The 12831-nt window shown below is 40.7% G+C and overlaps 1 protein-coding gene across 1 annotated transcript in view; it reads right to left on the bottom strand.

Annotated features, from left to right (window-relative positions):
* The window catches only part of pdlim4 (PDZ and LIM domain 4), a 39514-nt gene that overhangs the window by 19415 nt on the left and 7268 nt on the right, over positions 1–12831 (bottom strand). Inside the window, exons 2-3 of the mRNA XM_029519580.1 lie at positions 11815–11966; positions 2878–2959 (exon numbers count right to left, since the gene is read on the bottom strand). Coding sequence (XP_029375440.1) covers positions 2878–2959; positions 11815–11966 — 234 coding nt within the window. The remainder of the gene's footprint in view (positions 1–2877; positions 2960–11814; positions 11967–12831) is intronic.

Raw genomic sequence — 12831 nt, 5'->3', positions numbered from 1 at the left:
GGGATAGAGATGGAAGAAAAAGACCTAGACCAAAAAAAAAAAAAAAAAAAGTATAAGAGAAATATTTGTTTCTCTCGTATTACCAACTATCAAAATCTTTCTGTCACGCACGTCTGTGTTTGTATAAACTGTTGTAGCTAACGGACACTCTCAGGTTTAGCATTTCCGTGTGGTAATCAAAGTAAGACTCCTGTGCTGGTTATGGACGAAGATTCAAGTGGAGCTGTGCAGCACATGTACAAATGAAATATACTGTATAAATTAAGCTTTGCTTGTTTTGATGCATGACTGACTAGCTTGCTTTCAAAATAAAGAAGATATGAGTTCATATCCTTTATCCTTTTATACTATGTCATCTGGCAGCCCCCCACCCCCTCCATTTTTTTATTTTTATTTTTTTATTTTTTTTACCGGTAGCCAGATTGTTAGATCTATTCAGTACAAGTCTTTTCACTCAAACCTATGTATTGTGCACTAACAGTTTTCAAACTTTGTGGAAATTTTGGATGTCCTCTCATACTTTTTGAATGGACACCTGCTAAAAAATGAGTGTGCGACATGGCTTAAAACACACAAAAGCAGATGCAAACCTTAAGCTTAATTTCAGGTTTATGACACAGATTGAGTTCATAGTATCAATAAATGTAGCAGCACAATGAATCAATGTACTGAGTATTAATAGCCCCTGGCTGTCCAAAAGAAAAATCATCTTCAGATCTAACAAACGCGATTGACTACATATACAAAAGCCTCTTTCAATTATATTTCTACCACTGGAAACAATGCTTTCATTTAAGGCGTCAAACTCCCATTGATGAGTGAACAGAGAGACTTCATTTCAGCTCTTTGGGTGGCTGTTCCACCCTTTTTAGACAAGAATACCCTGCTGATCGAGGACTGAGGGACATACAGATCGGCCCCGACTCCAAAACACGATACTTGACTAATGGACATCTCTCACGTGAGCAACAACATGCTCATTGTCTGTCTGTTCATTTCACACTCTCACCATATTCTCAGCATATGTGCGAGTGAGCAAACACACAACAACAACACACACACCTCCTGTTCTCTCCCTGCTCAGAAACCTGCTGGCCTCCCAGGAATTGGAAAACTTGGAATAGGTCATCTGCTAGAGTTCATTATGAATATCCTTGAATATCTGTTTGGCAGCTTTCACGATTGGAGAACAATCAAGATACTATTTCAAAACCTTTGCCGTTAACAGTGGGATGCATTATCTCATTTATAATCATGTGAATAGTAGCGCATAGTGAATTTTCCGTTGTAATGTTGTGCCTGTTTCCATGGATTCTGTTTGTGATATAAACAGACTGAAGATTTCAGTCTCACACCCAGCTTATTTGAGATAGGACTCCAAATGTTAACTAGCCTCTCTTGTGGCTAATGTGTTGGGTAGTAGATGTAAAAGCAGTAGATGTCTAAGTATTGGGTCCCAGTCAAATGCCAACCGGACCTAAATGAGACCAGAAGAATGTGCTGCTTAATCAGTAACAGCAGCCGCCTTTGGTAACAATATGGCCACCATATGGGTGTTTGTTTACTGCTTTGTGTATTTATTGGTCAGTCAGTGATTTAGAGGTGGGAAAGGAATTATCTTAATCAAAGCCACTGAGCACTGGAGGAGCTGGGTTTGAATGCTACAACATACAAACCCCCCAAATTGTTATTAACAAGTGTGGTGCCTTGCCATATATGTTTCCATTTTCAGAAATCTGTCTCAGAGGTTCACAGTCAGTCTACCTCAAGAAATCAGGATATTATTTTGAAATTAAACTTTAAAATTATGCTTTTACTTCCATTGTATTGGTGTCATGGGGCTCTCATTTACTGGTGAATATCCTGAACTTTTTGGACACAGTAAAAATCACATTTATTTTTCCCACAATGTTTCGGTACTCATAGTTAAAGTACTTCTACGACTTGGATGGCTGCGAAACTCTCCCTTTGGACCCATCAGTTTAGAAATATGCAGCTCTGATAGAGAATGCCTGGTCCTTTGACAAAAAAGGTGAAAGCATAAGCCTGAGCACATAAAATGTCAATATGTCTGAGATTTCTCTTAGTTGTGCCCTTAATGATGGCAAATTGAAAACAACTTGCATTTGAAATCACTTTTGGATTTAGTTTTTCCAGGAAGTCATCAACTGTGGTGCTGTGTTCCGTTCAAAAATCCAACAACGAAGCATTTTCAATCTGCAAGAATCTGATCTGGTATAGTGGTTAGTGCTGTTGCTCCACAAGAAAAAGGTTACGGGTTCACTTCCCGGCCTTGGGCCTTTCTGTGTGGAGTTTGTATGTTCTCCCCGTGCCTGGGCTGGTTTCCTCCGGGTACTCCGGTTTCCGTCCAGAGACATTGTGTTTGGGTTAACAGGTGACTCTAAACTGTCTGTAGGTCTGAATGTTAGTGGTTGTTGGTCTCTGTCTGTCTCTGTGTGTTGGCCCTGTGATGGACTGGTGACCTGTCCAGGGTGACCCCGCCCTCACTCAGAGTGAGCTGGGATTGGCTCCAGCACCCCCCACCACCCGGAAATGGACAAGAGGTTGAAGATAAATGAATGAATGAAGAATATGATCCGTGTCTCCACCTGGCTTTTGGAAATACTCTGATTACTCAGCTAAAGGACCATTGTTATATCTGGAAGACATTGTTTTTGTAACAATGAGGATTATGTTTAAATTATTAAAAAACAAACAAACAAGAGAATGAATAAATTAATCTGAACAGTGAAACTTGGGGTTGGTGGTATGAAAATTCAAGGCAGATTAGTCACAACAGCATCCTACTGGGTGAAAATTTAAATCAGACATGCCCATGAATTATGTTTTATTATATCCAGAGTAAACAGTGGTTACCTGTGAGTCAGGCTCCATGTAAGGGCTTGTCTTGCCATCTTCACTAACAGTTGGAGACCACACTCTGTCTCCTGGGCCTGACCTGAAAGACAATACCCATGAGAAGAAGAGAATCTCAGATCAATTCTGTGCTATCACACAGCCAAGCACTGAAGCATTTGGTCACATCTGCTGAGGAGCATGAATTTTTCTTTCCACAGAGTATGGATGATGAAAAAAGTGAGAAATACTATTTAGTTTAGTTTTCTTATAATTATGAAAAGCTGGGAAAGATGACAACTATCCAGTGATATCCCGTAACTTTTGTGCATTATTGGTGATGTGTAGGTCTCCCTTTAGAAAAATAGCTTCAGTTAACAAGCCAATTATTTTCCTGGTAGCTTTGTGTAAGACAGTGTATGTCTAAGTGTGAATGTGGATTTGCAATAGTGGGATAAAACCATCTCATGGCTTCCTCCTACTGGTACGAAGATAAAGTCATCATCATACTAGTCCAGTGTATGACCTATCCAGAACAAACTACTGTACAGCATAGGCTCCTGACTTTCTAAAACTAGTGTTAACTGAATTACTGGCATTTTGCACCATCTCCATCTTCCCACCTTCTGTTGAGACTACCAGTAATCGACTCCAGTTTCTCATACTTGTCAAATGCATTATTTACAGTGCTGCTGGCCTACTGTGCATGTATTAGCAGGGTTCCATGTAATTTATTTTGTTCTGTCAAAGACAGAGAATTAAATGCTTTGAAGAAACTTACTTCCCTTCCCTTTGTGATTCATCACTTTCAGTTCACATGCATTGTTGTTTCACTGTCAGGGTACATATTGAAGTAGTTGTGGTTTGCATGTCATATAAATAAGATCCAAGTAGAACTCTCTTGCATCTTTTGGACTTTTTGTTGCCAAGGCACTGGCTGCTAAGTCGGAAAGCATCCAACTGCCAAAAGGGTAACACCAGGATACTGTGCAGAGTAACTATAGGACACAATGTTACCTTTGTGTGTGTGAATTTATGCTTCTCGTCACTCAGTGACATCTCCTTCCACAATGATAAAAAATATAAACTGTACGTGTGTGTGTGTGTGTGTGTGTGTGTGTGTGTGTGTGTGTGCTTGCATGAGTGGATTTGTCAACCCCACAGGGTGGGGAACTGATGTCTACAGTGGTGAAGTCATCAGGCTGCAGCTGGCATGGCGTTGGCTGAGCTGAGGCAATGCTTCAGATATGAAGCACGGAGGTGTTTCAATCAAGGACGCTCTTATAAGGCGCCAAGTGTCTGGCAGACAAGCAACAGCTACTGCGTAGGATGCCCCCGCTGCCCCACCCCCCTCCTCTTCACCAGTTCCTCTACAATCCAACGACAGAAGGCCTTCATGTTTTCAGATTGTTTGGTTTCGATGGTTACCACACAAACATCCTATTGAAATCAGTAAAAGTTCAGTCTCAAGTGGCCCATTTAAAATGACATTTTGGAAGCACAAGACACAAACAAGCAATTTACCCTCAGTCCAGTACAGTGCAGTTACACACTGACGTGGGTGGAAATTGAGAGACAGTTTAGGATTTACAGTGTTACACTCTTGCACTCATTATACTGAAGGTCAGTCTTGAGAGGGATGTCATTTGTGTACATAAAATTTGAAAAATATTTTACTGTAAATAAATTTTTTGGCCGATGATGGACTTGCATGTAATCTCACATTTCAGATTTTGAGCAATGAACATAATCTAGGTTCATTTTTTAGCCAGAAAGGAACCTGCTGTGGGTCCTCTCAAATGTTACACTCGAAAAACAGCCACAGCAGACAGAAACAATCTGCTGCACACACACAGGATAGACTGTCTGATCCATAGATGACTCTAGCCTGAGCAACAGCAGTCTATAAACCTATAATAACTAAAATGCCATGATCTGTAAGAAACTAAAACGTTAACTCAAGTTGCACACTTGAGTGGCTTTACTCATCCCTCTAAAACGGTCTCTTTGTTGCAAAAAGCAACAAAGCAAATGCAAAAAGCATTCTTAAGAGACCGATTATCCTGTAGCTCTGTGTTCTCTCCTTCCCAACATAGATTTGCAATAATATATAATAGATCAGACACCAGCTCCTTTTCTGCTCATCTATAGGAAGACATCAATTTCTAATAACCTTGAATACGGAAAAACAAAAGCAAAAGTAAAACTTCTGACATCCACCTTTTCATTTCATCAACCAATATATCAACTTGCTTGGTTTCTGTTTAAGTAACCACAAGTTGTGTAATAATAGTAATTATTCATAAGACCATTACAGAAATTACACAATACTTACATGAAAGACCACAAAAAAGTAAAAAGAATTATGAAGGGAAAAAACATTGCAAAAGCAAACCCAGAAAATATGTCTGAAAAAAATAATACAAAATGTAAAAAAAAAAAACAAAAGGAGGACACATACATAAAGCAGTACAAGGAGGAAAAAAATTCTCAGGTCAACACTACAAATTTTCCATTCTTTCCTTTGGTCATATTTTCCTCTGCCTGACCTCCCCCTGCCAGGTTTAATTTCCTGATTGTGGAGATCTGGTTTTTGGAGTTTACTTTGGCTGAACAGGATCACCATGCTTGAGGAAGAGCATGAAACCAAGTGCCCTCAAATTAAGATGTGGTTGATTACAGAATATTTCTGGGTTGGTTTATCAAGCTCATCTGAAAAATTACAGTTTATGGCCTTATCCTACATCAGACACCACTGGGGCTCTTCCTCCTGCTATTTGGTTCTGTAAGAGGAGTTTCAAAACTTTCTCCTCAGCCAGTAAAGGGAAATAATTACCTTTATAACAGCAGCTGGTGGAGGTTGGGGCATACTCGATGCAAGAGGGGAAAAAAGGAGAGAGGACTTCACCCCCACATCCCCTCTCTGCAAAGCAGCCTATTAAACTGCACTGATGCTACGTTTAAAACCACCACAAAAAAAAAAAAAAAGACCTTGGGAGAGCATTTGAAGGATGACGTGATGAAGGGATGGAGGAAACGAAGGCACTGATGCTGGTAGCGATGAGGCATGTGTGTGATTTGGTTTGTTTTGGGAGATTCTATGTCCCAGTTGGAGTCCTGTGTTTCTTCGGTCCCATGCAGCCTCGTGCATAATTCCTCAGCCATGAGTCACAGGTCATGGAGTCAGAGCAAGACAGCAGGGGCGATTCCTGCACCAGAGTGTTCTGGCCTTGTGTCTTTTCTCTGCCTGTTTGCTCTGATTCTCCCCCCAATCGACTGCTGTGTTTTTGTTTGAATTTTTTTTCTCCAGATCATGATCAGATTTGTTTCTCCTCCTGCAGGTATGCAATGGTACTACATGCATTTCACCTCTACTACTACTACTACTACTACTACTAAAATCAATCTCAACTGAGACTTTGATCCAAATCCTGCCCAACAGCACACCAGTCCTTTCAGCAACTCTTTGTTAGGACATTACACACTGACAGAAACATAGATATGACAAAATTGTCTCAACCCAAATGTCCAATTACTCGTCTTTGTGGAGAATCAGCTTACCTCTATTCAGCTACATATAACTGTAAGAACAGTGAAGTATGGCTGTGTTGTGTTGTGTGATGATCAATTGTGATACAAGACCCTAACATTTTAGAAGGGGTGTGGTGCTGAAGCTGGCAGAGTTCTATGTTTATTAGGGTTGAAATCTCACTTCAGGGAACTTTTTCACCTTTCAAGTGGGAGCTTCCACCTTCTGTGTGAGGGAGAGCAGAGCTGTTCAGACCCACTTTACTGGAACAAACAAATTGGTGCTGACCGGAGTTGGAGAAATGTAAACAATCTAAGCACCCAACACCAGTATGAGGCAACCTCCACAGATGAGGGTTAGGGTTAGGGGAAAAAAAGATGACCTTGAATCTTGTCGAATCCTGTTGTGGACTAGCTTTGTGTTTTTTTTAAACAGTGAATTTGGCCAACTGTTACCAAGGGTGATTATTATTGCATGAACTGCTCTTTGAGGCTCGAAAGGGTTAGGCACAATGAACCTATTTCACTAGACTTTTTTAGAATACAAGAACAAGAGTGATACACACAGCTCACCCATCATAACTTATTTCTTAGCACATTTAACTTGCCCCCCACAGGAGTCTTTCCAACAAGCCTGACCAGCGGTGGTTACACATACACATCAACCACCTTCATCTGCTTCTTAGACCTCTGAAAACCGCACAGTTCTCTCAAAAAAGCTTTGGCAGAGAATGGGAAACTTCAGGGAGGTGAGGTCAGGGTGGGAGAGGTGGGTGGAGCGAGGATAAAGAGGAGATATAAAAAGAGGGAACAGGATAGGATGAGCTGGAGTAGGATCACAGCTTGGAGAGGGAAACAGCAAAATTAAAAATGAAGTCAGCTACAAGCGATGAAGAAGGTGAGGAAAAGAATGAGGAGGAGAAACTGCAGGAGAGGGTTTCCTCACAGCTCGTTTAGATATACAGCAGACATGACACGTGGATACAAGCCCAGTGTGTCTGTTCAGGTCTTGAAAAAGTGAACTTGACCACGTCTACTTTTGAAAATAAGGTGGCAGCCATTTTCCCTCCACAGTTAGTACAACACAGGTCCATTTGATAACCAGTGTCAAACTAGCAGGGGTGTTTCTCCTCTCATTGGAATGCTGGCAGGGCGGCATCAGCAAATGGAAAGCTGTGATGATGAAAGTGGTGACTTCAGACCACTTTTTTTCCTGTTTCCTTGCCTGTGTCTTGCCTTCTTTCCTACTCATGTTTCTCCCTCATGGAGATTCTCATCAGTCCTTTCCTTTATTCTTTTGTCTTTCTCTTCACTTAACCTCTGGCTGGACAAACATAAATGCACTCCAGAACACAGGGTTGTTTAATTATAGGTCATTTTCTACATAGATGTTCTCTGGCAGTATTGATGACAAACTGCAGATTGCAGGCACATAATGAATGAAGATGCTTCCAGAAAATAGAAGCTGGAAGATTCATACAGAAAAATATCATACCGAACTGTAAGATAATGTAGTGTCCCTGGCCTCAGTTCATAAGAATGCAATGCAGCTGTTAGACATACTTTGATTAAGTGAACTGGCAAAAAAAATCATATTTGAATGGTTCAGTAAAAAAAAAAAATTATCCTGGGGTTCAGAATCTGTATTAGTCGTAAAAGCAGAAAAGACAAAGTCCTCTTTCACAACAAAAAATAATCAGTGGAAAGTGCAGATTAATCACATCTAAACTGTAGTGTTTGATGGTTGTATTTTCATTTAATGGCAGTGTAAAAAAAAAAAAATCCACATAAACAGCAGCGGCTGGCCCAATGTTCAGCTTTCATAAGCTTCCCAGGGCACCAAACCAGAAACCCTCCAATGCAGAGCTCTCTTTAAAATGCTCCATAATGCAAATGATGAAATATGGGGGTTATGAAAGTAATAAATGTGAAATTATTACAAAGAAACATTCTTGAGTTACACAAGACCTCAAACTCAGATGTATCCAGTGTGCTGTAATTTTGGTTCACAGCAGACGTGTAGGCTCATATTTGTTCATCGGCAGCTACACAAAATTACAGGTCTCTGGTTCCCTCATCTATGACTCTTTGACTGTTTAGAGTATTTTATGGCGTAGGCTTTTAATGAGGGTGGCGAAATGGCCTCCAAAATATTATTTTCTTGTGAGTCAGCATGAGTTCTCATCACTCCAAATTTCTTTTTGAATCAATGGTTGCAATTGAATAATCCAGTTATGTCTGTCGCCTGCAGCAGAGGGTTGTATCCAATGAACAGAAAGTCACACATTTTACATTTCATACAGTAAAGCACTATAATGGTACTCTCCTACATAACTATGACATTCCCATTGCTCGAATAATTAAACACAATCTGGACCCTATTCACCTACCAAAGAGAAAACTGCCATGTGATTGCTCTTATTAAATTTACAGTTCTTAATGTACTTTTGCATTTCATGTTTTCTTGTGTTACATTAAACATCTGTTTGTCTCTTGTTGGTTAATTGGCAGCAGTCAACTCTGTGACCGCTATTTTCTGTATTGCCTCTTTTGGTGACTTTATGCTCCTGGAGATGGCTCAGTTTCATCTCGCCTGCTCAGTCATAGAGACATTTATTAACATGACTTCCTGTTCAGCATTTTCCCAAAGGAAAACTGAACTGAGAAATCTGAGAACACATTCTTGAGTAGAATAGAATATTTTGATCACCTTGTTACTGCTTTCTTTTGGATTTCTTTGGGCATGAAGCTTAGCTTTGATCTAGAACGAGGAATGTGTGAAAAAGTCAATGTCCCATTATCGCTACATCCAGCAGGAACAGATTAGGATTTTTTCATAACTTGTGGTGCTTTATGTTCCCTATCTGAGGGAGAGAAATTTACCGCAGAGCTCTGAGTCAACTGTGTCATCGATGTAATTGAACTTCCAGCAGTGCACATAGCAGAAAACACTGGCTGTAAAACTGGGTTTCACTGGGCAGAGAAGGGCCCATGTGGATTTATCACTTGGTCTCTGTGATTCACTGCCGCTCTACTCGGCTTAGGTCTCCTGCACTCTGTTGCAGAGTCTTTCTCTCCTTCTCCACCCTTTCTCATATTTCCCCCATTTTCAGCCACTCCCTTTTCTTTCAACACATCTTCTTCTTGTCTGCCCTCTTTTCTTTGTGACTGAGTAACCTAAAACTTTGATATTCCTTTTTTAAAATGTCTTCTTCCTCTGGTTAAAGCCCCTCTTTTTCTGCCTTCCCCCTCATTCACCACCAGTTCATTTCAGCTCTTTGCACTGGAGCCAGAGGTGCATGCCTATATATGTTTCAGACAGGACTTACCCTCCTCCTGTCCAAAAGCTGGGCAATTCACACTATAATTATTCATCCAATATACTGAGTGGAGGTCACATGTCAGCAGGAAGGCTTGCTCTGCTTGAGTTGAAATTGGACCCTGCACATAACTGCTATCTTGTCCATTTAAATGGTAAATTAAGGAGAATTGATGAAGAGCACGACTGTGACAATTTTCTTCATTTTATTTCAGATCTTTTGCTTATATTTACAAACAGCGTCACATCACTGAAAAGTATTTTTTTTTATATGCATAGTTTGGCAATTGACTTAATTTTAATAAATTTTTATTGACAGAAATTTTGTTTGTACCTTATCCAAAGATTTCCTTCATCATATCCATGTCATTTAAATTATCCTGCTTTTATCAGATTACCTTTCTATTGTGTTGAATGACTTGAATGAGGTCTGAATTTGGAGAATTAGGGGGCAGGTGGTCATGTGTGGGAGGTTTTTTTTTTTGTGCTACTGCAGCTGCTGAGGAGCTCCCTTCAGTCTTTGTACAGAATCCTACTTTATGCATCCTTAAATTAATTTACAATACTGATGTGGACAAGCCACTAAATAGATAGATATACAAAAGGATGGGCTCCACTGCAGGCTGTGGTGGGGGTAAGGGTGGCAGCACGTTAGAATAAAAAGCTACAGTATAAAACACAAATACAGTGCAGAGAAAGAGAAAGACAATGTGGTTCTCTGTCTAAATCAGGAGCGTCTGCATGTGCAAAGTTTTCGAACGGCTCCGGTTGCTCTGTGAGAGATTCTTATTTCCACTGCATCTGCAGGTCAATTTCATGCTCCAGACCATTACAAGGGAGAGCAAGAGAGAGAGATAGAGAGACTGTGTTGTCTCTTGCCCTAAAAGGACAGACTTGAAGCTCCAGTTGGCAGTTGTCACTTCACTGAAACCACAGTGTTCTTCATCTGAGAAGATGGGGCTCAGATTCACTAGGCTCTTTCCAGTACTCTGGCAGCCCAACGTAACCATCTAATAGAAATGTGGGAAGCAACTGACATTTCAGTTTTTCCTTGGTTACCCCCTCCCTCCCTCCCTCCCCCCGCTCCGTTGTTAACTGTTTAGACAGATGATTTCCATTCTGCAATCCTGACAGAAACATGCTGCTCCTGTCTTTTGCTTAAGGTCAAATCATCCATCCATACAGTGTAAAAAGGATGCACCAGCTTAAAGAGTGGAGGGTAATTTTACACTTCTTGAGGTGGTAAAATGCACTGTATCGACCTTTCAAGTCCATTTGAAAAGGTCACCATTTGACTATATACAAGCCTCATGGACTTTGATGGTGCTCTATAGGAGCAGCAAGTCAGTCATTGAGACTGTCGTAAACCTGTCATCTGTCCCTGTGACTCAACTGTGCCAAACCGAAAAGACGCACCAGAAATAGCAACAATATGTGTTTCTTGGACGAGAGGCAGTAAATGACCTTAGTCATAAAAGCCAGTCAAGTTTTTCAACTCAATTCACTTAATGAGCCTCAGAGCAAAAACCGTAAGCAGCAACTGCTGAGGGTCAAAGCAGCGATGGGTTATTAGCAAGTAACTAATGGTCAAACATTTCCTGATGTCTACCATTATAATTCCAATCAGTCATCTGGTATGGAAAATGGGCTGTATCAAATCTGCACCAGCCTCACACAGAAATGTAGACAGGGCTACTGAGGTCTGGGAATCTCAGTTTTTATTAACTCAATACCCTGAGATTTCTTTCATTTTCAGAGCTTAAGTCTTCAGACCCAACCACCTGACATCACTTGGGGCAGACATCACACGGCTCTTTATAACTGTTCCACATGTGCAGCAGTACTCTTCAAAACCTGTACCCAGACTTTGATTTGTGACATCAGTTGGGCTCCCCTCTAAGTGCATAGTCGCCTAGTTGAAGTAAAGTTTAAAGCTGGAGCATACCCAACACTGACCTTGGATCTCCTCCATAACTAGGTTTGTGGTGCTGCAGCCACATTATGCACAACCACAGCTCCCAAATTCAGACCATGTAAACATACGGTTGGTCATCATAAGTGTTTGATCAACAGGCTAATGTTTTTCTGGCAAGACTCTGATGTTTTCCTACCTGCTGATGTTAAGTGCGAGCTGCTGAGTACACATTTTGATCTTGTTCTGAGCCTCCATGTGTGTCATGTGCTCTGTGCTGTCGCCGTTGATAGCCAGGATGGTGTCACCTGGACACAGGTCACCTTGTGCCGCCTTGCTGCCTGGTGTAACCTGAAGATATCACACAAACACACACGCACACATTTTCCAAGCACACCAAGAAAAAAAAAAAATTAAAGAGCAATTACAAAAGGTGTCAAAGTGTCAGTGAGAAAGAAAGGAAGGATATTATAGCAGGAATGTCAACACAGAGGGCAAATTCAACAAAAAGTAGCTCTCCTTTGATTTATGTTTTATTGCCCTAGGCAGCCCTCTAGGTTTACATTTTCAAAAGCCAGCAGCAATGAAATTGGGAAGTGAGAGGCCACTCAGAGTTTTTTACAGTGGTGAAAATATGTTTATACATTTGGGCTTTTAAAATTCAACAGAAAAAACAAAACTAAGAACTAGAATAAACCCTCAGTGAATAAACTCAAGTCTGGGAGTAAGTTATCTAACAGAGTTATATGAACCATGAACATTAACAACCATCTTTGTGTAATATCATGATCATTATGTTAATCTGGAAGCATCTGCTACATATTTTCTTGAAGATTTGCTTCGATTTGTGTTGTGATCCATTTTGATCCAATACATCCATAATTTTAAGTTGATCTTTCTACTGTGGGACAGTGAACAGGTCCCCATCTCTGCTCTTTCATTCTACAAACATGCTGGTGTGTGGACATCTGAGTCCCATAGGGAGGCGGAGGGTAGGGGCGGCGGGAGTCCCAGTGCGTATGTTTCACCTTCGCAGACACACTAAGTAACATATGATAACAATTTTCCATTATTGCACTGCTGTCTCTCACTCACACATACAAAAGCCCCTGTAATTTCCAGGCCTGCCTTTGACTGGTCATCTGGTTTTGGCAAATATAAATGAGTAGGAACTACCAATCAAATCCTCCGTCAGAAGAGTCATATGGCTGCAAGC

The sequence above is a fragment of the Echeneis naucrates genome, chromosome 14 (assembly GCF_900963305.1).
Source record: "Echeneis naucrates chromosome 14, fEcheNa1.1, whole genome shotgun sequence".
In the NCBI taxonomy this organism is placed as follows: domain Eukaryota; kingdom Metazoa; phylum Chordata; class Actinopteri; order Carangiformes; family Echeneidae; genus Echeneis; species Echeneis naucrates.
Note: the sequence above shows the minus strand (reverse complement) of the source record. Positions and strands in the feature narration are given on the sequence as shown.